At 40.2% G+C, this 25866-nt stretch overlaps 1 protein-coding gene across 5 annotated transcripts in view; it reads right to left on the bottom strand.

Moving 5' to 3' along the window:
- Window positions 1-25866, bottom strand: part of LOC122556622 (testican-1-like) — a 527512-nt gene that overhangs the window by 167401 nt on the left and 334245 nt on the right. For all 5 annotated transcript variants that reach the window (XM_043703533.1, XM_043703530.1, XM_043703529.1 and 2 more), the window contains one exon: window positions 7064-7178. In XM_043703533.1, the coding sequence (XP_043559468.1) occupies window positions 7064-7178 (115 nt within the window). The remainder of the gene's footprint in view (window positions 1-7063; window positions 7179-25866) is intronic.

Below are 25866 nucleotides of genomic sequence, written 5' to 3'. Positions count from 1 at the left end.
TAGTCAGAGACTATTTCCCAGGGCAGAAATGACTAACATGAGGGGTCATAGTTTTAAGCTGGTTGGAGGAAAGTATAGAGGGGATGTCAGAGGCGGGTTCTTTACACAAACAGTTGTGAGAGCATGGAATGCATTGCCAGCAGCAATTGTGGAAGCAAGGTCATTTGGGACATTTAAGAGACTGCTGGACATGCATATGGTCACAGAAATTTGAGGGTGCATACATGTGGATCAATGGTCGGCACAACATCGTGGGCTGAAGGGCCTGGTCTGTGCTGTACTGTTCTATGTTCTATGTCATGGTCCCTTTTAGCCCTCTTAATTCCTCATTTCAGATTGGTCCTACATTCCTGATATTCTTCCAAAGCTTCACCTCTTTTCAGTTGCCTGGACTATGCTTCCTTTTTCCTCTTAGCTAGTCTCACAATTTCACCTGTCATCCATGGTTCCCATATCTTGCCATTTCTATCCCTCATTTTCATAGGAACATATCTCTCCTGCATTCTAATAAACCTCTCTTTAAAAGTCTCCCACGTACTGAAATGGATTTCCTTTCAAACAGCTGCTCCCAATCTACATTCCCCAACTCCTGCTGAATTTTGGTAGAGTTGGCCTTCCCCCAATTTATCACTCTTCCTTTAAGACCACGCTCATCTTTGTCCATGAGTATTCTAAAACTTATGAAATTGTGATCATTATTCCTAAAGTAATCCCCTACTGAAACTTCAACCACTTGGCCGGGCTCATTTCTTAATACCAGGTGCAGTATGGCCCCTTCCTGAGTTGGACTACTTACATACTGCTCTAGAAAACCCTGCTGGATGCTCCTTACAAATTCTATTCCATCCAGACCTCAAACATTAAATGAACCCTAGTCAATATTGGAAAAATTAAAATCTCCTTTCACCACCAACCTGTTGCTCCTACATCTTTCTATGATCTCTCTACATATTTGTACTTCTATTTCATGTTTGCTATTCGGAGGCCTGTAGCACAATCCCAAAATTGTTACTGTACCCTTCTTATTTCTGAGCTCTGCCCATGTTGCCTCACTGCTCGAGTCTTCCATAGTGCCCTCTTTCAGCACAACTGTGATATCCTCTCTAATGCAACACCTGCTCCATGCCTACTCTTCCCCTTAGTCACACTGTCTTCATTATCTAGTTCCTTACAGGCTTTAGTTACTACCTCCTTCCTGCCCACTAACTTCCTCATGTGGTTCCCATTCCCCTGCCACATTAAGTTTAAATCCTCCCCAACAGCATTAGCAAAAGCATCCCCAAGGACATATATCTCCCTTTCTCTAATATCTCTGTAAAGTGTCCTTTCTTGTTAAGAAAAGAATTAGGAAATTTTAGAAGAAAAACTGGCTTTACATTTTTGCCTGAATATTAAATGCCACAGATATCATTTGGGAATAAAGAACTAGATTTTCAATAAAGATGAACTATATCCCAAATTTTCATTATGAGAATCTCTTTCTCATGCCAGAATAGCAGAAGTGGCAAAGATCTGGCTTTAGAATGACACTTCCCATTTTTATGGAGATGGACTGTGTTTCAGTCATCCATGTTTCACAGCACATGCTGGCCATTTGAATCATTAGATGCCTCAGATGAAGTGGAATGTTGGTAGCTTTGGCATATGAAATCCAAAGTGTGTTGCTTAGGCCTGGTAAGAACAGACTGAACTTAATGGATTTGTTCAGATAGCCAGAGTAGTCCTTGAAAGGGAAGGTATTCCATTGGATCTGTCAAAAATGTCAAGAGATCCTGTCAAAGAGAGCTGTCGAGAAACTTGTCAATAGAACCTGACAAAGGGAGCTGTCAAGCTGTGAAAGAATTTAGAAGCTTTGCCTTTAACATATCTGGACTATTTTTATTTTCCTCTGTCCATTGATACAATCTTGAAGGCTTCCATTATTGGATTAGTTTTGCATGATTGACTTTACAACCATCCATTATCATAGTAGGGTACCTGCAATTTGTCCATTTGCCTGACATCTAAAAGACTGTTTGTTGTGGGACAATGCATTTCAATACTTGCTATTCTGTTCACTTGAATGAAAAGTTTGTTGTCATGTCCTTTATTTAACTAAGTGCGTGTAAATGTAGTAACAGAATAAGAATTTGTTTTCAATACATGAAGTCTCTGACAGAACTTCATTTTATCTTACCTCTGCATGGGTCTGAGGTCTGCCCATGCTAGATACTAGGAAAGTTGCAAGGTAGGTATGGGCAGAGGATAGTGGATGCAGAGCATAAGTTGGCATATTGGCTAGAAAGAATCCTGGAGTGGGCATAAAGAGGTTGGCATGAAGAGCATGAGGGTGCATAGGGTTAGCATGCACAGTGGTGTGAGGAATGAGGTCTACAGTAAATTGTTTTCTGTTATTACTGCTTTACTAAACTTCAGTAGAGTTCAGAGGTTACCTAGACAACCTGCCAGGGAAGCTCATTATTCCAGAATGAAACTCCAACCACCTGGGTCACTCTTTCTTGGAAAATTTGCTGAATATGTTCTCATCTTGAATGCAAAAATCTGAATCTATGTTTTATTTGCCTTAATTTGGACGGATGTAGAAAAATAACTTTGAAGATAGCAGATGCATTGGTTTTGATCTTCCAGACTTTTAGTTGCCAAGGATCAGAATGTGTCAAACATAAACAATTTTAAAACTGGAGTAAATGAGAAATAGTTATTGAAATGGGAGGCCAGTTGGCAGAAAACAGGAGTCAATTCTAGAATTTATTATTAGGATTATGGTAACAACAAGTTTAGGAAACTTCAGTGTGATTAAGTAATGTCAACACAAATTTATGAAAGAGAGATCATGTTTAACAAATCTGTTAAAACTTTTGATGCTGTAACAAGATGAGGGGAAACCAGCACATGAGTTTCAATTGTATTTCCAAATAGTTGGCATGAATTGAGAATTCGGAGTAGAACAAGAGTGGAAACAGAGAGCAGTAAATAATTGGATCATGTTCAGGTTGGATTCTGTAACTGGATGTAACTGCAGGGATCAGTAATTGGGGCTAAGCTATTTCCAATCGATATTAATAACTTAGATGCATGATCAAACAAAAAAAAAACAGAAAAAAACTCGATCTAAGATCAAGGGCTTTTGTGGCCTCTGCACCAGGTGAGGCAGTATTCAAGTCCCACCTGCTCCAGTAGTGGGTAGTAACATCTCTGAACAGGTCCATGAGGAAAACATAAATGTAAGACCAAGAAAAAAGAAATGTAGATCCAAGAACTAGGACTCTTGTGGCACAGTGATAATGTCCTTACCTCTGAGCAAGATGACCTATTTTCAAATCTCATTTGCTCCGGAGGCGCATAGTAACATTCCTGAATAGACTGATTAGGAAAAATCAAGATGAGAGATTTCAGTGTGACAAACTGAGATTTGCTAATGAAAGAGCTAGATGGGAATGTAGTCATTGTTCTTACCTAGATGGGAATGTAAGTGATCAAGACACTACGGAGGGATAGTTACAGATTGGGCTAGTAGGGAAGATCATGGATGGCTAGAATAAACACAGATCATGCTGGAGAAACTCAGCAGCTCTGGCAGCACTTGTGGAGAGAAAAGCAGAGTTAATGGTTCAAGTTACAGATGGGCGGCACGGTGGCACAGTGGTTAGCACTGCTGCCTCACAGCGCCAGAGACCCGGGTTCAATTCCCGACTCAGGCGACTGACTGTGTGGAGTTTGCACATTCTCCCCGTGTCTGCGTGGGTTTCCTCCGGGTGCTCCGGTTTCCTCCCACAGTCACAAAGATGTGCAGGTCAGGTGAATTGGCCATGCTAAATTGCCCGTAGTGTTAGGTTAAAGGGGTAAATGTAGGGGTATGGGTGGGTTGCGCTTCGGCGGGTCGGTATGGACTTGTTGGGCTGAAGGGCCTGTTTCCACACTGTAAGTAATCTAATCTAAAAAAAAAAGTCTGATATGAAGCTTCTTGAGAACTGAATGAAGTTGAATTTTTTAAATAATTTTGACAGAAGCTGGGTGGGTGGGTGAGCAGAACACATGGTGTGGAGACACAGTGCCAAAAACAAAGAGGTTGCAAATTGCAGTGAAAGAGAAATAGTGTTGCAAAATGGATGTAATTGAAGGTGGGAAAAGGAGACAGTGGGTCCACTCTGCTGAGACCAAAGTAACAAGACACAAAAACAATATAAGCCCTTGGTCAGGAGGGTCGTGGGGGCATGTAGAGAAAGGAGTAGATAGAATGTAAGAGAAATGAAGCATAGATATCATGCAGTCAGACTGTGAAGCTCTGAAGTTTTGGACTTCAATATTGAGTTCTGGAAGCTTTAAAGAGCTGCAAAGTGATTAATTAATCTGCATTTGGTCACACTAATAGAAAAAAGACTGCAATATGGTCAGAGAATGTAATAGATTGAAAGAAGTACAAATTAAATGGTGCTTCACTTGAAACTTGTGTTTGGAGCCTTGGACAGTGAGGAGGGAGGTGATACATGGGCAAATGTTGCAGCCCCCATGATTGCATAGGAAGGTGCTGGGGATGTGAGGAAGTGTTAGGAGCGATGAAGAGTGCTCACGGGGAACGGCAGATGAAACAATAAATGGAAAACAATGGCCTGAGTCATTGAGAAGTGGCAATCACTGTCAGATCACCTTTCAATTCCTGCTGCTGTCTGCCACTTTGGAGATCCATTCTAGATAATGTGGGGTCAGAAATCTTGGGCAGAAATGCAAACTGGACCCAAAATGTAACTGCTTCTTGATATGTAGATTACTGGGAGAAGACATACCCCATCCTTGTTTATGACAGGAGCTCCCCTATCTGGTAAATAAGTTAAATGTCCTAAAAGCTTGTTTGAAAAGCTGCAGAGAGTAGGTAAGTGTATTAGGGGTAGGGTGGGTAAAGACGATTGGGCTGAGGGCTAGTCAGGTCAGGTTAAAGGATGAATAGGGTATGCTGCAGAGATAGAGCCAAAAAGTGTGGCACTGGAAAATCATAGCAGGTCAGGCAGCATCTGAGGAGCAGGAGAGTCAACATTTTAGGCATAAACATAAATTCAAACTCCCTTAAAAGTACAGTACATGCCTTCAACTTTATAACATTATCAATCTGCAAATCCATCCGACACAGGTCAGTTGCAGTTGGTAAGAGCAAGAGGGGTTCCTGGCATCAGTTCTATGACAGAAAGAAAGCTGTACCTTGTAGCATTACTAACCAAAAGCTCCAGATTGCAACATGTATGAAAGAATGCATATTGTCACAGCAACTTTGAGTATTTGAATGACTTGTAACAGACCACTTCAGGGCTGAAGGCATTAATGTGTTTTGAAACTCTGTTAACCATTCATAATGAGGCCATCAGGCATCTGTATCAGCGAGAGTAGGCTGAATTGATCAGGCATCTGTGTTATCAGATTGCCTCGTTATGAATACTAAGACAAACCCCAAGATACACATTTGTCCTGTAAGAGGTCATTTACACAACTTGGCTAACTTTATTTAACTAACTGTTGTATCAGTTTGTAATAGGTTTATCTGTCACTGAAGTTGATTTTCAATACCTGTTTGTTTATTTTGACAATTTTAAGAAATCTCAAGTAGGATGCTGGTTTTGTTTTCAACAAGATTTTCACTGCCTGTGTTTGATTAATAGTTTTGTGTAAATATAAGAGGATAAAAAGGAATTTTGAACATCTGATTGCTTCCTATTTATTTCATGAGCATTTCAAAGACATGCCAGTGTTATTTTATGACTAGTTTACGCACAAAGTAAATTCTGAAAATGTGCTTCAAAGGCTTAGCAGATGTTAGGACACTAAACCAATGTGAAAATGAAGCCAAGTATTTATATTTGATTCTCCATACTATGGAAATACTTTATTCACAGGAGAAAGTAATCCAATGCATTTAGAGGATCAGTAGTTCCGTTGGCTGGATGGCTGGTTTTCAATGTTCACTGATGCTAGCAGCATGGATTCAATTCCCACCTTACTGAAGTTGTCGCAAAGAACTCTCTTTCTCAACCTTGCCCCTTACCTATGGCAGGTAACCCTTAGGTTAAAACCACCACAGTCTATCTCTCTCTAATGAGAGAGCAGCTCTATGGTCTATTTGGACTGAAGCAACTATACCTTTATCCTTGAATGCATTTAGTCCTTCCTTCAACAGTTCAAATCAATTTAATTATCACTTATCTTTTAAAGACAAAACCCTGTGATCAATCACTGCATTGAAAATATATAAAAGGCATTAAAAACCATTAAATTTTGACAGTTGTCATGAGAAAGTAATTTTAAATTTATTGGCAAACTGTTCATGACTCCAAAGGATGCTTCGGCCAAGGCTCACAAACTGACTTACTGGGCAGTGTCCAACAGGCTTCTGGGCAGGAAAACCTGGAGCAGACATTTATGTCGGGGACTGAAGTGTATGCTGGGTTGCAAAGTGCCACATTTCCCAAACGAGGAGAAATGGCAGGCAGTGGGAATCAGAAGGCAAGTATGAAAATGCAGACCAGCATTCCCCCTGCTTGTTCTTCAGTCTGTGTGCATGCAGGCATTGTGAAATGAAAATTCAACTCACAATCTCAGAATGAAGAGTCACCATTTTGCACTGAGAAGAGAACTGTGGGTCTCTGCAATTTTCAATCCACAAGATTGCGGATGCTGAGTTTTGAGTAAATTCAAATCAGAGGTTAATAGATTTTAGGGTATTTTGAAAATTCAAGGATATAAAGATAATATTGAAAGGTGGATTTGAAGCTGATCAGCCATGCTCTCGTTGAAAGGCAGAGCAGATTCAAAAGAACAAACTGTCTGTATGGTATCGCTCTCTTCTCAGTAATATTACAGACCAAAAAGCACAATTGGGTTCAAGGAAGGAGAGACCTGGCACCAATTTGATTCCACTGACGACATTCTTTTTGATTTTGGTGTTTAAATCCACTCCAACTATTCTTCCTACTGAGTGTTCAGTTTCAATTATCTCATCTATAAACCACTCTGCAGGTGTATTTCCAATGTTAAGTGTGCATCCTGTAAATGCAAGCTGTTAGAAATCCTTTCCCACCTGTGCATTAGCTGTCTGCGATTAACACAAAGCGCTGTTTGGTAGTCATGGGTTACGCAGACTTTGTGTTGACTGCATTTCATCTTCAGACATGGGTCTTTTGTTGGATCCAGGGCTAAGAAAAGAAAAACAAATAACAATTAAAGTTACATAAAATCATTCAGCGATTTTAACATACAATTCTTTGTTGGGGCTGTTTAACCCCTTGATAAAATCCTCTCCTTGGAACATGGTGTGACATCTCAGCCCCTGATAAACCAAATAACATCTTTGGAAGTGGTGAGAAAATTCTGTTTCCTAGGGTCCATGCTGACAGGCAATCTGTCTCTTGATGCAGAATTCGATAAACACATGGGAAAACAGTATTTTTTTTAGACAACACATGAAATGTGCATGGACTAAAATCAAGCTGTCTCTTAGGACCAAGATTCAAATTCATGAGATTGTGTTCTCTGTACCTTGTGCAATGGTCATTGAAACAATGTGACTTGGCTCTCAAGGAAAGAGAAGCTCACAAACTTTAATCTCTGCTTGCAGCACACTATGGAATGCAGCTGAACCTCAAAGGTAAAGCTCCCAATTATATTGGCACTCGTCAAATAGAAGCCTCGCAGATAGCTCAGGCACACTGACAGGATGACAGACAATTGTATCGCTTACGATTTCTGTATGGTGACATATCCAGAACCAGATAAACTATAAGGTTGCTTACAAATGAAGGACCTACACCTTGATTCATGTACCTGGAGACATATCTGGGACAGAGAAAATGGTGACAACACCTTTGGGCTAGCGTGTGTCACTATGATGGCCAATGGCTTGACAACTGGTACCAATAAAGAAAGCAACCACTGGCGATGCCACCTGGTGACCAGTTCATATTGTTAGATAATTCCTCTACTGGATCAGTCTATTCAACCATCAGCAAAAGTGCGCTATATGAACCTATCCCATGCCACAGGTTCAATTTGTTATACGTCCATGAACTTGTGCTCATGGAAGCCAATGATGATTCTTTAAGAATCGATTCTGTTGCAATAATATGGCAATATTCCTTCAAGATGCTAATGGTATATTTGTTAGAATGAGTTGTCCATAATGTATAGGTAAAAACAAGGACTGCAGATGCTGGAAACCAGAGTTTAGATTAGAGTGGTGCTGGAAAAGCACAGCAGGTCAGGCAGCATCCGAGGAGCAGGAAAATCGACGTTTCGGGCAAAAGCCCGAATAGAGCCTGATGAAGGGCTTTTGCCCGAAACGTCGATTTTCCTGCTCCTCAGATGCTGCCTGACCTGCTGTGCTTTTTCAGCACCACTCTAATCTAAACTCTGTCCATAATATATGCACATTAAACTTTCAATTAAAAGTTTGAGCTGGTATTGAGACATGAATGTTGATGTGGTCAGTACACTACACTTTACATATCCTCACCATCTTACAAATCCACTGCTCCAGATCTCCCACAGTGAGTTTGGGAGTAGGGTCACTTAATTGCACAGTTGTGTGACAGCCTTTCTGCCTCCACCTGGATTAAGCCACCAATTCCTTGGCAATGCATGAGTGGCACAAGATGCAGCGGTTTCCTTAAGAGAAGTTTTGCAGGGGACTCACTGATAACTTGGATCCCAGCATCACCTCCATGAGATTCTGCACACAGGGTTGATGTTAACGGAGGCAAGTTGCTCACCCACCAAATGAAAAGCCATACACTGTCTCTTTTAAAAGGCCTGTCAAATCAAAAGCAATTTGCAGGCCAGTAGTTGGCCTTCCCTTGTGATCAAGAATTGGGACAAGGGGGCAGGGGATGCCGAAATATTGTTAGGGACCAGCAATCTTCTGTACTCAGCAATGCCACCAGGAAGACAGTGAGTACTGCTAGCACTAGTGTTATGGACCAGACCAGAACCCATCAAAATATTTTAAGAAGGTAGCCTACACTCTAACTTTTTTTTACTACCTTATTTTAAAGGCAAATGTGAAGTGCAGTGTTCCAGATACAACTTGATTGGTCAAACTGCTTGGCGTTAAGCAAAACACAATTTATTCAAACACTATGGTTAATATACAGCACAAGAAAGAAGAACTTAGAATAATTTAACTCTATTGGAAAGCTTAACAGAATAATAGATATAGTAACTTTTACTAATTAACTGTTCCAATGTAGTAATATCCCAAAAACACACCTTTTAGCAAAATTCAGCAAACACATTTTGTCTCACTTGCAATCCAGCGGCCTAGGAAGAGAACACTCAGGTATATTTTTGCTCATGAAATGAGGGTGTCGCTGGCCAGGCAGTATTTATTGCCCAACCCTAAATTGCCCAGAGGGCATTTAAGAGTCAACCAGATTGTTGTGGGTCTGGAGTGACACGTAGACCAGACCAGGTAAAGATGGAAGTTTCCTTCCCTAAAGGACATTAGTTAACCAGATGGGTTTTTCTGTCTATCAACTATGGATCCATGTCTATCATTAGACTTTTAATTCCAGATGTTTTTAAAATTGAATTTAAATTCCACTATATGATGCAGTGGAATTCAAACTCATGTCTCCAGAACATTAGCTGGGTCTCTGGACTAACAGTCCAATAATAATTCCACCAGACCATTAGCTTTTGGCTGTAATTCAGAGAGGTAAAATTAACACCCACTTCAAGTCCACAACTGCAACTGCTGAAAGCTAACTAAAAATCCTTTATCTGTGAGAGTTTGGCCACACCCATTCAGGCTCTTCTATTGTTCCAACTTTTAAAAATACTCCAAGGTCTCACAAGTTGTTTAACTTCTCATCCGCTGCTTGCCACTCCTTCAATCTCTCTCTGAAACAAACCAGGACATAACAGACCTCTTAAAACCACAGCATTGCCACAATACACCCGCCCAAGGTCTCAGATTGAGCAGGGATCCAACAAACAGGCAAGTACTGATGGGAGGGGGATTATAGGGTAAAGGTCATGGGGTAAGAGGATCCGTTTCCTGATGCTGGAGACTTCCTTAAATGTTGAATGAGCAGGCCTGATCTTGGCACAGCATGCCCATCATGGCTTTCTCAACATGAATAGCTCATGTATAAAGAAGAACTAAAATACATCAAAGTACATAAAGTAAAAAAGTTTATTCTTGATATATTAAGTCACCGTACTATTTACTGCAGTTTGTTTGGCCTACCTATGATCCATTATTTTAGAAAGAGATTAGAAATGCATATTTATGAAATGTTCCTTGCCTGGGAAGCCTTGTTATATCCTGAATTCCAGTATCAATATAAATACTACCTTGGTAGGATCTGGAAATTTGATTTTGCTACATGTAGTTGACTGTCAAACTTATTTTAATTCTGAAACTATGGTGACAGTCTCAAGTTAATAGTTAAAGTTATAAATAAAAAGTAGGTTAGTAGGAAGGTGATGGCCTAGTAGTATTATTGCTGGATGATTAATCCATAGACACAGTAAAGTTCTGGGGACCTGGGTTTAAATCCCATCACAGAGGATGGAGGCATTTGAATTCAATGAAAAATATCTGGAATTATAAGTCTAATAATGACCACAAAACCATTGTCAATAATCTGGAAAACCCATCTAGTTCACTAATGTTCTTTAGGGAAGGAAACTGCTGTCCTTACATGGTCTGGTCTACAAGTGATTCTAGACCCACAGCAATGCGGTTGATTCATAACTGTCCTCTGGGCAATTTGGGATGGGCAATTACTGCTGGTCTAGCCAGCAATGCCCACATCCAGTGAGTGAATACATTTTTAAAAATCAATAATGAGGTAAATAGGAAGTATTTACCAGATTATTCTAACTTTTGGATGTAAAAGATGTTACAACATGAAGACAGCCAGCCAAATCTAATCAGCCTCCTTGTCCCTGTATTCACAACCCAGTAAAATTAAATTACTCAATGGTCCTCAAAATTGTCCCAATTCTTCCTAACCAGACTTTTTGAATAACCAATACTAGACTTTGTGAATGACGGATACGAAACACCAAGCTTATAGCTTAAAACATGAATTAAAAATTTATTAATAATACAGTAGAACAGAGCCAAATTAAACAACAAGGTAATCTAATTAATGTCCATGATTTAAGCACAATCTTCTTTGATTCTAACACCCACTCACAAAAGGACAGCTCGACAAACAGTCACAATTAGAGGATAGGAGTCGAGAGTGTGATGCAGGTCAGGCAGCATCCAAGGAGCAGGAAAATTGATTTTCAGACAAAAGCCCTTCATCAGGAATCATTAGGGGATAAGTCAAAAGGGAAAATAAATGAAATTACTGGTCAGTTCACTAAAGCAGTTTTCAGGATCTGTCGTCACACAGGCATGTAGGATTGTATCTTGCTTGGTTTCTGAAGATACCAGTCAATGTAAAGAGCTACCAGTAGGCTTAGAATAATATTCACTGAATTCTTATAACTAAGATTCTGTCCTCTGAACTTGCAACACGTTGATAATAGCAGGATAACCAGGGACTAATTAAACCTCTATCTTGTAACTTTGACATTCAGAATCTTTCTGATCAAAACAAAGTTCAAAACCAGTTCAAACTTTGGTTCCTCTGTTTCTTCTCAAAAGTTTTATTTGTTAGATTGATTAGCACCAATTTCCGACTTTGTCCAAACTAATATTCAAACATCTACCATCTGTTTAAATACAATACCTCACTGGAATTGAAATGTCCACAGAGCAGTTTGAACAATAAACGAAAATGCAATTAACTTTCTGGCCTGGCCTCACAAAAAACAACATCAATTTGTTTATTCTCCTCTTTTTTTGGAACAAGCTGTTTCTCACAATTCAAACACCATCTTCAGCTCTTACCTCACAGTTCACAGCTCCAAACCAAAAAAAAAATTGATAATTGTAATATAATGAAATATAATCTCAGCATAAGGGAATGAAAACACTAAAGGATAAGAATCCATTAATGGCGGAAGAGTGTTATGCTTCAGTAGATTCCCATGTCAACCTACTCAAGAAATGGAAAGGAAGAATAATGTTAGTTGGAGTTGAGGATAAATGAAAAAGTGGAATTCTGAGGAGGTACTAAACATATTAATACAGAAAGAGAGAACGTAAAAAAACAAAGTGAGGAAGAATGAAAGAGAAAACAATGATGGGATTTTTCATATGGGGGATTCCTGCTCTACCATGTGAAGAGAAAGCAGGGTACCAGCTTCTGCTCCACAATCATTTCACATCTGGCAGCTGCTTATTTTGCCTAAGGGTCAGACTTACTTCAGCCCAATCAAGGAAGAATGTCCCAACGTAGCTGCAGGTCAATCAGAGGCCTTGAAGCTCTGTTGTTCCTGTAGTGCAAGATGACAGGCAGTGCTCTGAAGAGGAGCTAATAAAGGTCAGACTAAACACAACTCAAGGGAATTGGTGGGAGCAGGTTGGCAGGCTAAACAAATAGAGTGAATTGGCAAGAGACCAGGTTTACCTGTCTAGATGAAAGAGGGTTAAAAGTGGTGAATAACCCTGTGAGGTGCCTCCAATGGCAACTGAAGGCTCAGCAAATTGATTGGAATGGACATAATTAGTCAATGATGTATGAGAAGCATTGGAAAAAAGGTGATTTGGAATTTAGGACAATTCAAGTTGACAAAGAATTACCGAGCAAATATAAAATGAATATGCAGAACATCCAAATCGTATAGTTAAGCTAGTGTGTTTGAGAGGAAATTCAATTAGTCACTGGCGAATTTTAACACAGGTTTATTGGTAGAGTATGTGATGGTGATGTTTAGATCCCATACACACCACCCCAAAACTCTGTCAAAGGCTTTAATACAGCCCCAAGTAAAAGTGAAGGGTCCACGAAAGTCATGAAAAACAGAATACCAGAAATGAGTAATGTGCACAGCAAAACCATCAGCAGAAGGGTCACTATTATATTTTCAAGCTAGGAATCATTTGCTGCTCACTTAACTCAATTTCAACAAAAGTAGCAATAAAGCATTTTGTTTCATAATCTTATACATTTACTGAGATGGGATGACAACACACAAAGACATAATTAAACATGATGGAAACATTGCCCACAATGATTTTTAACACTCATTTTCTTATGGAATTACAAGTTTGATTTTCTTGGCAGTTAATTTAAGTTCAACTGATATGGTAGCTGTGCCTCTATTACACCATTTAAAATGAAACAACCTGGTAGAGTTAAGCCAGTTTACACTCTATGGGATAGACCTTAACTCTGTGCACTAATGTGAAACAGGTCAGCAAGTCAGCAGCCCATTTCACACTTCTCTCGATTTTCCTTTTCAGTGAAATCTGCTTTGAAATATTGTGGGGTTTGCTGTCATGTAACATGCCATACTGCAAAAATGCGGCTACTTATATAGCATGCTCTCTGCATCTGAAATTTTCCACAATAAACTGAAATCACTTATAAGACAATAAAGGATACAAAGCTGACAGAAAAATGAACAGGCATTCAAGCTTTCATCATTTTCTGCATATTGCATATCATTGATAAGTTTAGCAAAAATAATTTTGAAAGACATATGCATACTTGAAATTTTCAAGTTCTGCCTTTGAAATACTGTAGGAGAAAAAAAAAACAAATTGCTCTGAGAACTGAATCCAGTTGAAATAATTGAAGTGGACAACAGGGTCTGAAAATCTTATTCAGGATTTTAAGTGGAAATTGCTTTGGAAATTTAAATTGATGTGTTCAGTTAATTTGTGTTTTTGCATTTCCATACTTGAGAGAAAATGAAAAACTCAATACTTCAAAAATGTGATTAGAAACCAATTTATTTTAGATGTTTTAAATTCTAATTTACCCACAATTCCAAATCTTACTTCCAAAGGTAAACCAATAGAAAAATATATCTTTCTGCCACACATTAATTTAATGTAAAGCCTAATCTTTGACACAGTATAGAATTGCAAACTCCTATATTACTTGTGAGCTTTAATCTTGTGCTATAATTATTATACAAATAAAGGAAAAAAAATTCACATTCATGTAAACTAACAGCATTTGGAAGTCTAATTGCTCTCTGATGTTCATGACACTGGCTAAAGATTATAGAAAATGTCATGGCTGAGAATATGGTGCTTCTACATTGCTTTCAGCTTTTAAAATTAGACATCAGAGATTTGGGATGTTGGCAGGGCTTTAATCTAATTAAAGGGTATACTTGAAGATAAGTTGAAAAGATCAAAGCAAAATTAATGATCAGAGATATATGTATTGAACAGGCAAACAATAATCAAACTTTAACAGGAGGGTAGAAAATATAACCAGAAAAGTTCAGAAGAAATTAGAGGCAGAATAGGTATTAATGGTAAGAAATCAAATCTTAATGCATTTAATTTGAATAAATACAGCATTTGTATTAAGATAGATGAGTTGACAACACAAACAGCAACAAATGCATATCACTTGGTAGCTATTATACAGATATTGTTTCAGGGTAATCCGGACTAGCAACTCAATATTTAAGAATATTCCAGAAGAATAGGCACAAATGAAAAGGAGGGGGGTAGGTTTGTTAATAAAGTATCAGTGTAGTGGCGAATAGTGATGTCAGGACATAAGATTTTGATGTGGAAAAGTTTGGTGGTAAAAGGTAATAGCATGGCAAAGAAGTCATGGTTGGGAGTTGTCTATAGGCACCCAAAGAGTTACCTCCCTATAGGACAAAGTATAAATCAGGAAGTATTGGAAGCATATCATAGCTATGATCATGAAGCAAGGATGTATTTAAAAATTACTGAATCTTGAAGGAAAGAAATTCATTTTTGCAATGGTGGAGTCGGGTGGGGGGGTACAGAGTCTGCAGGAATTGGTTTTATCTCCAACAAACATTTTGAGTTGACCCTCGAGCGAGTGTTTTTTCTGGTTGAAAAGCTATTATTTAACTAAAACCAAAAAGATTCTCATTCTGCTGATCTCAAAACAATTGGCTGTAACTAGTTTTGAAGGCAATGAATCTGCACAGAACCCAATGTTTGTAAGTGATTGGTTTCTGTGCAGATTTATTGTCTTCAAAATAAATCTACAAAGTTTAGTAAGTTAATCTGAGGAAAATTAAACTTTTTAAAGATAGCAGCTTATACATACTATCTTGAAAACAAAAAACAAACTAAAATACTTGCCTTCATACTTAGCAGCAGCAGTAGTGGAAGTAAGTAATGTTTGACTGGTTTAACAGCTTTTAGATATTTTCTAATCAACCTGCTCAGAAAAGCTATTAAGCACCTCTCACCTTCCAAGCTTTTTAGTTTAACCCAACCGGGTTAGACCTGTTAGAAAACGCACCTGAGGCAGGTGGGATTGAACCTGGACCTTCTTACTTCTCTTGCAAGGTACTTGATTGCTTCCAATCCTGCCTTCCAAATTGCTTAACTGGTTAATATTGGCATTTTGCAATTTCAATTGAAAACGTAATTTTAAAAAAGTTGAAATCTTTACTTTCGACTGACGCATGCATTTGATTTCCAGATGACAGTAAAATAGGATACACAGCTAATGCTGTGGGAGAAGAAAAGACACTTCATTGGGAATAACGTTCAGATGAGGATTTATCAAAAAGAGGCAGATGGAACTGAACGTCAGTAGTTGTGAGGCTCTGCAGCGATAATGGTATGCTGAATTTAAGCAGGCTTGGTGCTGTGGAAGAGAAGAGGGCATTTGGGGTAGAGGTTCACACAACACTAAAGCTGCACTACAGGTTGATAAAGCCATTTGAAAAGAGACTAGAATTGCAGATTTTGTCTCAAGAGATGTGGAATGCAAAAGCAAAGTGGTAATCCTGAATTTATACAAAAATTAAGTCAGTTACAAGACTGTGAGCTGTTTTGTGAATCACATTCTAGGAAGGTTATTGAAGCTTTCAGTAGAGGACAAAAGAATATAAAGACTCAAAGAATCGGCTCTTTGTAGAAATACAGGAAGATATAGCAGAAGTGCATGGATAGGATAAATAGACAAAGTCTTTTCCCTGGGGTGGGGGAGTCCAGAACTAGAGGGCAGAGGTTTAGGGTTAAAGGGGAAAGATATAAAAGAGACCTAAGGGGCAACTTTTTCAGGCAGGGGGTGGTACGTGTATGGAATGAGCTGCCAGAGGATGTGGTGGGGGCTAGTACAATTGCAACATTTAAGAGGCATTTGGATGGGTATATGAATAGGAAGGGTTTGGAGGGATATGGGCCGGGTGCTGGCAGGTGGGACTAGATTGGGTTGGGATATCGGTCGGCATGTACGGGTTGGACTGAAGGGTCTGTTTCCATGCTGTACGTCTCTATGACTCTAAGTGATTACAAATATGAAAGCATGGAAAGGGTAGTACAAACAGAATATTTCCAAAAGCGGAGTGGTCAAAAATGAGCAGCCTAAATTTAGATCAAAATTAAGAAACTTAGAACAAATGACATGTTGTTTTATCAAAAAGAGTTGAAAGACTATGAAATTCACTTCTAAGATTAGCTATGAAGCAGAAGCTCTGCACTGAACTTTCCCTGGATTTGGCTGTTATTTTCAGGGAGTTTCGTGGACTGTTTCCCTCTGTGGTCCATGGTGACTTTTCCAATGCAATCTTCTGTTGCTCACCTCTTTTTTTTCTTCACTTGTGTGACATGCATCTAATGCATTTATTGCCCATTTACTAGTTGTCCTTGCAAAGGTGGTGGTTGAGCTGACTTCTTGGACCATTGCAGTCCACATACTCTAGGTAGACCCAGAATGTGGTTAGGGAGGGAATTCCAGGATTTTGACCCAGAGACAATGAAGGAATAGTGATATATTTCCAAGTCAGGATGATGAATGACTTGGAGAGGAACTTGCAATAGTGGTGTTCCCATGTATTTGCTGTCCTTGTCTTTCAAGATGGAAGTTGTTGTGGGTTTGGAAAGTGTATCTGAGGCTCTTTGGTGAATTTCTGCAGTGCATCTTGTACATTTTACACGCTGCTGTTATTCAACATCAGTGGTGGAGGGATGGATATTTGTGGATGTATTGCCAATCAAGTGAACTATATGTTGTTGGAGCTGCACCCATTCAGACAAGTAGGGAGTATTCCATCACACTCCTGACTTGTGCCTCGCAGATGGTGGACAGACTTTGGGAAGTCAGATGAGTTACTTGCCACAGTATTCCTAGCCTCTGACCTGCTCTTGTAGCCGCTGCATTTATGTGGTGAGTCCAATTGAGTTTCTGGTCAATGGTAAACCTAAGGATGTTGATAGTGGATATTCAGTAATGGTCACCCCAATGAACATCAAGGGATGGTGATTAGATTGTCTCTTATTGGAGATGATATTGTCTGACATTTGTGTGGTGTGAATGTTTACTTATCACTTGTCAGCTTGTTTTGTCTCTAAGGTATCCTTCTTGTGTAGTCATGCAGGAGCAGGACAGAAGTACTCAGCACTGCTGTGAATCCCTGTGTTCATGCTATAGATGCTATATTTAAACCCCAACTGCACACCAGCTGAAATACTGTAAACCAGGAACTGACCCTTACACTGTACCATTATTAGTCAGAAAGGTAAGCTCTCACCCATTTCATTGTCCTATGCTACTAATGCTTCTGCTCTTTGTGCTTCCCATTCATTTCCTGGGAACACCTCGCTGCCTTACCTGCTTCTGAACCATCATGAACATCTCTTCCAGCCACTTTTAGCTCACTCAATCCCTCCTTTTGTAGGAGAAAATGTTTTACAACAGGACAGAGAGGAAAAAGATGGGCAACAGCTGACAATTGTGTCTCCTAAGAAGTGAAGATTCTCGATATAGCAGCAGAGGACTTTAAGTGTTCACTTGGAGATTGAAGAGTGTGGTGCTGGGAAAGCACAGCCGGTCAGGCAGCATCTGAGGACCGGGCGACTCGATGTTTCGAGCATAAGCTCTTCCTGATGAGCAGCTAATGCTCGAAATGTCAACTCTCCTGTTCCTCAGATGCTGCCTGACTGACTGTAGCTTTTTCAGCACCACACTCTTTGACATTGATCTCCAGCATCTACAGTCCTCACTTCCTCCTTGTTCATATGGGGATGTCAATACTTCCTAGTTGAATCACCCAAGTAAGCTTCATCATGCTAAACTGCTCTCTCGATCCCACCTTTCTGATTATATTCTTATCACACCCAAGCTTCTAATTCTATTGCATAAATATGGACAATTCTTTCATGGTCATCAGTTGGACTTGCATGACCTCTGCCCCAAGGAGGCTAATCATTCCCCATCATCTCCTCCTCCAGCTCTGAGGAAGAATCCACAGACCCCTTCAAGGATGCACTGATAAAGTTTTCTCCTGCAGCCTTTAGCAGAACAGAGAACCTCAGTGGATCTTCTTTCTAGACTAGGTTCAGGAACATATTCTAATGACCATATTTGATGGCACAACTTCACAGCTAGTTCAGTAAGAGTTACTCCAGGTCACTGGCCTGGAGTCCAAGCCCCTGTCGTCATTAATGCCTTTGTGCAAGTGCAAGAGTAGCAGGCAAGTTTGGTTGTGACACCCAGAAACTGACTGGAGGTGAGAGGAGTTTGGCTCCAGTATGTATGTGCTTCTGGATTTCTCCATGGACAGTTTGATACCCACCATGGAAAGCTCAATGTCTGCCAGAGATTCACATAGACCAGCACTCCATCACTTTAGTCAATGCAGTTCAGAATTGACAGCAAGGCAAGAAGGGTATGAGGGACATGACCACTTCCGATGCCTCTTCCTGTTAGGGAGACACAGTGGTACCAATAGGCACCAGATAGAGGATGAACCTCAGCAGGAATGCCAGAAGTTTCCTCTCAGGATATTCCAGAGATGCTGGGACCTTCCATCTCCACCCTGACTTCAATCTCCAACCCTATGCAAGTTGTAGCCAAGGACAATAATCCTGTCTCTGGCAGAATATTGTCAGCATGTTTGCATCCTCTGGCTACAAACACCCCTGGGGTTATCCACCCAAATCTTCCAGGCCAAAAGATTCCACTAGAGATCAAGCTCCTTCCAGGCCAACTGCAGAACTTGGGATTGTACCAATACACGTTGATGGGCAGGCAAGAAAAGACTCTGAAGGCACAATGGTGTCATGGGTGACACTTCATTGTAAGGACACTCACTGATCTGTAAATGTAGGCACTTTCAATCAATACATGTCTGATCAATTTTGGCTGTAGGATTTGGTTAAGTGGCTATGCCTGGATTAAGAGTTCAGCACCTTTTTTATAAATCCCAAAGAGGACTGAGGTTATATTGGTGAGGTATTGTTCAATTTTGAGAATTTTCTTGGAGAGCAATAGAGTTCAGGCATCCTTCAACCCTCATGCTCATGAGTGCAGCCAAAACGTAGCACTTTAATGAGGAGATCACTGAGGCCAAAGTTAATGTCAAAGCCTTGAAACCAGTTCTTGCCTCCACTCACTTCTGCCACACCCAGTGTGCAACTAAGTAACACTCATGAGTGTACACTTCTATGGGGAAATGATTCTACCTAAGTGTTTTATCAGGTAGCGCATACTCATTTAAGGATGGGTGATGTCTTATATTCTATGAACATCCAGACTCTGTCTTATGGTGCATTGTACTGGTGGCCCCACACTTTAGACTTTGGAGGAAAGAGTACTTAGGTATTGCATGGTTACTGTGAAACTGCAGAAGCAAAAGACCAAATGATGATATGAGGGTCAAAACAATCTGTGTCAGGATTTCTCTCAAAAAGTGATGTTAGTCATGGAAGAATTCAGTATACAGCTCCCAGATACATGATAATGAATTAAACTCCGAAGTTAACTTACCTTAGTGCCATACAATGGTATAACCCAACCTCTTGGAAGTGGCTATCAGTTACATTCTCTTCAGCTTGTTACATCTGATGCTACATTACCGTATCATGGTGAAGGTGATGTTTCTCCTGGTCAATGTTCTCAGCTTCCTCCTTGGAGGATTGCTGCCACTCTCTCATTTCCTCAGCATCCACAGCATTACCTCCTTGCCTACTCCAGTTGTGTAGAGCCCTGCATACCAGGATAATGAGGCACATTTGATCTGCTCCTCTGGAGTGATCCAATTACTGAAATCTCATCGAGAGGAGCCCTGTTGTTGTTCCACAGTGGCTCTGGAGAAAGAGAAGCTCGCACTATGGTCTGCATTACATCCCAGTTAGCAGCTCCCTCAAAGGAATCATCAATCATTGGACAGGATAGTCCTTGTTTTCCAGATATGGATGTAAGGCATTCAGTTTTTGGAAAGAGGCAAGAATTTGAGTGTTACCAAGAATATAGTGATGGCAGCTTCCAGGATTCCTGACGCAGAGCTCTAAGCTGTGGTAGTGATGATCACAGATGAGCATTGCCTGAGTGGAACACTTTTTTGTTAATAAGTTCATTTAGGTTATCACATGGCACTCCCAAGCCAGGTGGGTACAGTCTATAGTAACCTGTATACCTGGGGGAAGCCACTGAGCCCACACACATTTTCAATATGTTTGTGGGTTGAGGTCAGTGAGATTTTACACAGATCCCCTGTGGATCCTTAGAACATCTAGTCATTTAGAAGTTAAACATTGCTGTTACCTTGATGTCCAACAGGATGGGATGATCACCCACTCCTTCAGAGTGGCAGTCCTGCTGCAGCAGAGGATGCAGTTCTATTGTGGTGTCCTCAGACATCTCCAGACTACACCCACATTGTGCTTTGGTTATCCACAGGAAATTACTGTGAGCACAATAAAATCTGACTCCTTCAACCTCCTCCAGTTCCTTCTGGAGACTATATGGCATCTGCTGGAGCTTTCTGGGTATCTCCTGAATTCTTTTATCCTATCCTTGTTTGTATATCACTGTGAAAGTCACAATATGCCTGTGATGCTGGGTCCGTAATGAATGGGTACACTGATCCGATGTGGGGAATGTCAGATACACAGCAGTTTGTCAGTGATGTGATTTATAAGCAAACAGAAATGAGGCTGCGATGCAATGTGACATGAAGGCTCCCAGAAGGAGGGCCAAGTAATGACTCTAATGGAAATCTGATTTACCTGAAGGCGCTTTCATATTTGTGCTTTCAGGCCATAGTTTGGCTAGGTCGTGATTCTAGGTGAAAGTTACAATAGGATTTGAATTAGGAAACAAAACATCCAGGCCTGTAGGTTGTTAGAACATTGAAAGGTTTATAATTTTATCTTTTGCCTTTTCAACCCATTAATAACTTGAATTTTCACACAATGTAAGAATTACATCAAGGCATGAGGTCTTTAAAAGGTGTCCCTCACAAATTTGATAAGCTTATCCACGCCACTTTCTCAAGAGTACTACTGAAATGCAGTTTCCTATACCAAAGGAGCCGTTAGAGGCAATACCTGAAGTTACTAGGATGATCAGAGCTCGGCAGCTCTGTAATATAAGTGTTAATAGATGAACAATATCAAACTATTCAATACAGTGTAGCAGCCACTAATAATCAATATGGGATAGATGAGTAAATAACTTAAAAAATTCTACAAACACCAAAGCAAATAAAATAATTAATCATAAACATTGCTTTACTGTATTAACCATCATTAAATTGAATGATACATGATTTGCAGTTTACCAATTCATGAGTACACAAATATTGTTAATTCTTTGGATTCTATTATTGTGACAGTTAAGTGTGCAGATCATAGTTAGAGAAATTGAACTTTTCAATGCAACTGCATAACCCATGTGCAGCGCATATTCCCTAAAATACTGCATGTTACAGCACATAAGTCAATCTTTCAATCTTTACAAAACCAATCCATTAACAGGACCTACAGGCCAAGAATAAAATGTGAAGTGCCAGTATGAGGCAGAAGGGCCAATTTCTGTTCATTGGTCACCATGCACAATCTGCTGTCTGTCAGTATGTCTTCAATTCCCAAACAGTTTCTTGGAGACATGGCTTGTATTATCTATTTGATCCCATGTGTTGACTTATCAGGGGAGCATAATCCTTTCTATGTGTTGAAAAAATGAAGTCAAGTCTAATAACAATATAGCCCTCAGCATTTACTAACCGGAAAATGGTGGTTCAACTTCGACACTAAACATAGGCCTAAATGTAAATTTTGGTGCTGATGTATAGGATTGATTTACATGCTGAATCAATTTACACACTGTTATCTACAGTACCTACAAAACTGTGAATCATTTTACCAAATGTTTTCATCTTGTATATAAACTGTAAAAGGCCTTAACACTAATCCCTGGAGGATACCATCGACAGTCAATAATGAAACAGATCCACAACCATTGATGACAACTTTTTCTCTTACATGCTGCAGCCGATTCTTAATCCAATACAGAAGCTTCTGACAAATTCCAAAAGATTCTATCATTCTAAGATTAAGATGAGTGAATGTAGCAATGAATTCATACACCACAGTAATGACATTGACAAGAAGTTACCAGCAAATGTTCCATGTTTTGGGCTATTTATCTCGTGCCATTAATGGTTAATTTAACAACTCCAAAGCCACGAAGAATAATAAGAAAAACAGCAGTTTCCTTATTAAAATGATATTTTGGCTTTTGATGAAATTCAACCACATATAGCCCTCAAACAAAAGAAAATCATTACCTGGTTTTGTGCTCACACAAGTTGTATTTGTTTTGTTCTTAGTCTGTTAAAAATATGTCTTTTGTGAATGTTGAATTCGAATATCAATGTTTTATATTTTGCAGTAGCAAATTAAAATGTCACTATAACTAAATGACATCAATTTAAAGTGATTTGCCAAGAAGTGGAAGCAACATTGGGAAAAATAATTTTATTCAGTGAATTGTTATGGTCTGGAATACAGTGCCTTGAAAGGGTGATAGATTTAAATTCAATAATAACTTTCAAAAGAGAATTGGATAAAGATTGAAGTATTCATGTAGAACTGCAGGAGAAAATCCAGGTGTACTGACTGTGTTTAGTTATCCCATTTAAACAGCTTTTTGTGGTACTTTATGTTGATGTGAATGTCACGTACTACATGCATATATATTTTAGATGTTATTTGGTATAGCAGGATGCATAAGAACAATAAACTGAAACAATTCAGTTCTGATGAAGAGTCACCAGACTTGAAATGTTAACTTTGCTTTCTCCCCACAGACCTTGCCAGCCTGCTGAGTTTAACCAGCAATTTCTGTTTATGAAACTGATATAGTTGTTTATGGAATTGAGCAGATATTAGAAATGTGAATCACTATTTACTCACATCTTTCCCAAATCTGCAGCGAGGGAGCAAGAGACATGAAAATATAACCTAACCTGAGCAAAGAATCTAGAGTTTACATGGGCAATCAGGAGATTAATTTTCACACACAAATAAATGCAAGGTACTGTGGATCCTGAAAATTTGAAATAAAAGAGAAAATTCTGGAAAAACTTTGCTGATATGGCAGCATCTGTGGTGAGAGAAAGAGTTAATGTTTCAACTCAAAAATGACTCATAGTTGATTTTCTCCAACTATTAACCAATACAAGCTCCACTTACCAATATTAAATAATAATTCACACTATCAATTGTTCAGTCTATCAATGCTGAGTATCAAACTGTCCAGTAAAAAACTAAGAACGTTCATAATTACCATCATTTCACACTGTCCTCAGTGGATTTTATTCTGCTTCAAATTAATATGAATTTTCAAAATTGTGAAAAACACCTTGTGTATTTAATTATATGCTATTTATCATTAAAGAGTTTGTTGCATAATCAAACAACTCCAAGTGCCTGGGAACACCATGTTTTGTTATATAATTCAGGTACTTCTAAATTTTGAGATTTGAAGTCTGAATTGACTGGTGTTGCTCAAAATTGCAATCTATCATGTACAGACGAAGAAGATACCAAAAAAATGATTTCTCATAAAGGGTTAATTCAATTCCTTTTCAATGGACAATTGCCATTCCGATGAATTCTTGCCTACATTGTTGATACCATTCATTATAAATCAACAAACAAAAGTACCAGCTTTTCAAACTGACACATTCACTTTGATAGGCCATGCTGTCAACATTTTTTATCCCACTTTGTGACAAGCTGTAGGAAACAGTATGTGAGATACCAATCCTCCAGAGAATTAATTGTGATGATGATAAATGATCTGTGAGAGAATTAGTCAAAATCTTTTGTTAATGTTAAGCGATTTGGAGCTCTGACCCACATTCATTTATCTTAAGTAGAGGTTTGTTGCTATGGCAGCAAACAAAACCTACAATATTCTTCTCATCCACACGTTTCACAGCTTGTGCTCTTTTTCCCAAATCAACTGACTGTCAGCAAAAAAAAAAGTCATTCAATGAAATGTTGAGTTAGATTTGAAGTAGCTGAAAAATGTGTTGCTGGAAAAGCGCAGCAGGTCAGGCAGCATCCAAGGAGCAGGAGAATCGACGTTTCGGGTATAAGTCCTTCTTCAGGAATGAGGAAGGTGTGCCAAGCAGGCTAAGATAAAAGGTAGGGAGGAGGGACTTAGGGGAGGGGTGTTGGGAATGCGATAGGTGGAAGGTGGTTAAGGTGAGGGTGATAGGCCAAAGAGGGGGTGGGGGCAGAGAGGTCGAGAAGAAGATTGCAGGTCAAGAAGGTGGGGCTGAGTCGCTCTTCCTCCAGGCGTCGTGTTGCCATGGTCTGGCGATGGAGGAGGCCAAGGATCTGCATGTCCTTGGCGGAGTGGGAGGGGGAGTTAAAGTGTTCAGCCACGGGGCGGTTGGGTTGGTTGGTGCAGGTGTCCCAGAGGTGTTCTCTGAAACGTTCCGCAAGTAGGCGGCCTGTCTCCCCAATGTAGAGGAGGCCACAATGCAGCGGATGCAGTTAATGATGTGTGTGGAGGTGCAGGCGAATTTGTGATGGATGTGGAAGGATCCCTTGGGGCCTTGGAGGGAAGTGAGGGGGGAGGTGTGGGCGCAAGTTTTGCATTTCTTGCGGTTGCAGGAGAAGGTGCCGGGAGTGGAGATTGGGTTGATGGGGGTGTGTGGACCTGATGAGGGAGTCGCAGAGGGAGTGGTCTTTCCGGAACACTGATAGGGGAGGGGAGGGAAATATATGCATGGTGATGGGGTCTGTTTGGAGGTGGCAGAAATGACAAAGGATGGTACGATGTATCTGGAGGTTGGTGGGGTGGTAGGTGAGGACCAGTGGGGTTCTGTCCTGGTGGCGATTGGAGGGGCGGGGTTCAAGGGCGGAGGAACGAGAAGTGGAGGAGATGCGGTGGAGAGAGCATCGTCAATCACGTCTGAGGGGAAATTGCAGTCTTTGAACAAGGAAGCCATCTGGGTTGTTCGGTATTAGAATTGGTCTCCTGGGAGCAGATGCGGCGGAGGCGAAGGAATTCAAAGACTGCAATTTCCCCTCAGACGTGGTTGACAATGCTCTCTACCGCATCTCCTCCACTTCCCGCTCCTCCGTCCTTGAACCCTGCCCCTCCAATCATCACCAGGACAGAACCCCACTGATCCTCACCTACCACCCCACCAACCTCCAGATACATCGTATCATCCTTCGTCATTTCCGCCACCTCCAAACAGACCCTACCACCAAGCATATATTTCCCTCCCCTCCCCTATCAACGTTCCGGAAAGACCACTTCCTCCGTGACTCCCTCGTCAGGTCCACACCCCCCACCAACCCAACCTCCACTCCCGGCACCTTCCCCTGTAACTGCAAGAAATGCAAAACTTGCGCCCACACCTCCCCTCTCACTTCCCTCCAAGGCCCCAAGGGATCCTTCCATATCCGTCACAAATTCACCTGCACCTCCACACACATCATTTACTGCATCCGCTGCACCCGATGTGGCCTCCTCTACATTGGGGAGACAGGCCGCC

This window comes from Chiloscyllium plagiosum, chromosome 14 (genome assembly GCF_004010195.1).
Source record: "Chiloscyllium plagiosum isolate BGI_BamShark_2017 chromosome 14, ASM401019v2, whole genome shotgun sequence".
Lineage (NCBI taxonomy): Eukaryota > Metazoa > Chordata > Chondrichthyes > Orectolobiformes > Hemiscylliidae > Chiloscyllium > Chiloscyllium plagiosum.
The sequence above is the reverse complement of the archived record's forward strand: the minus strand, read 5'-3'. Positions and strand labels throughout refer to the sequence as shown.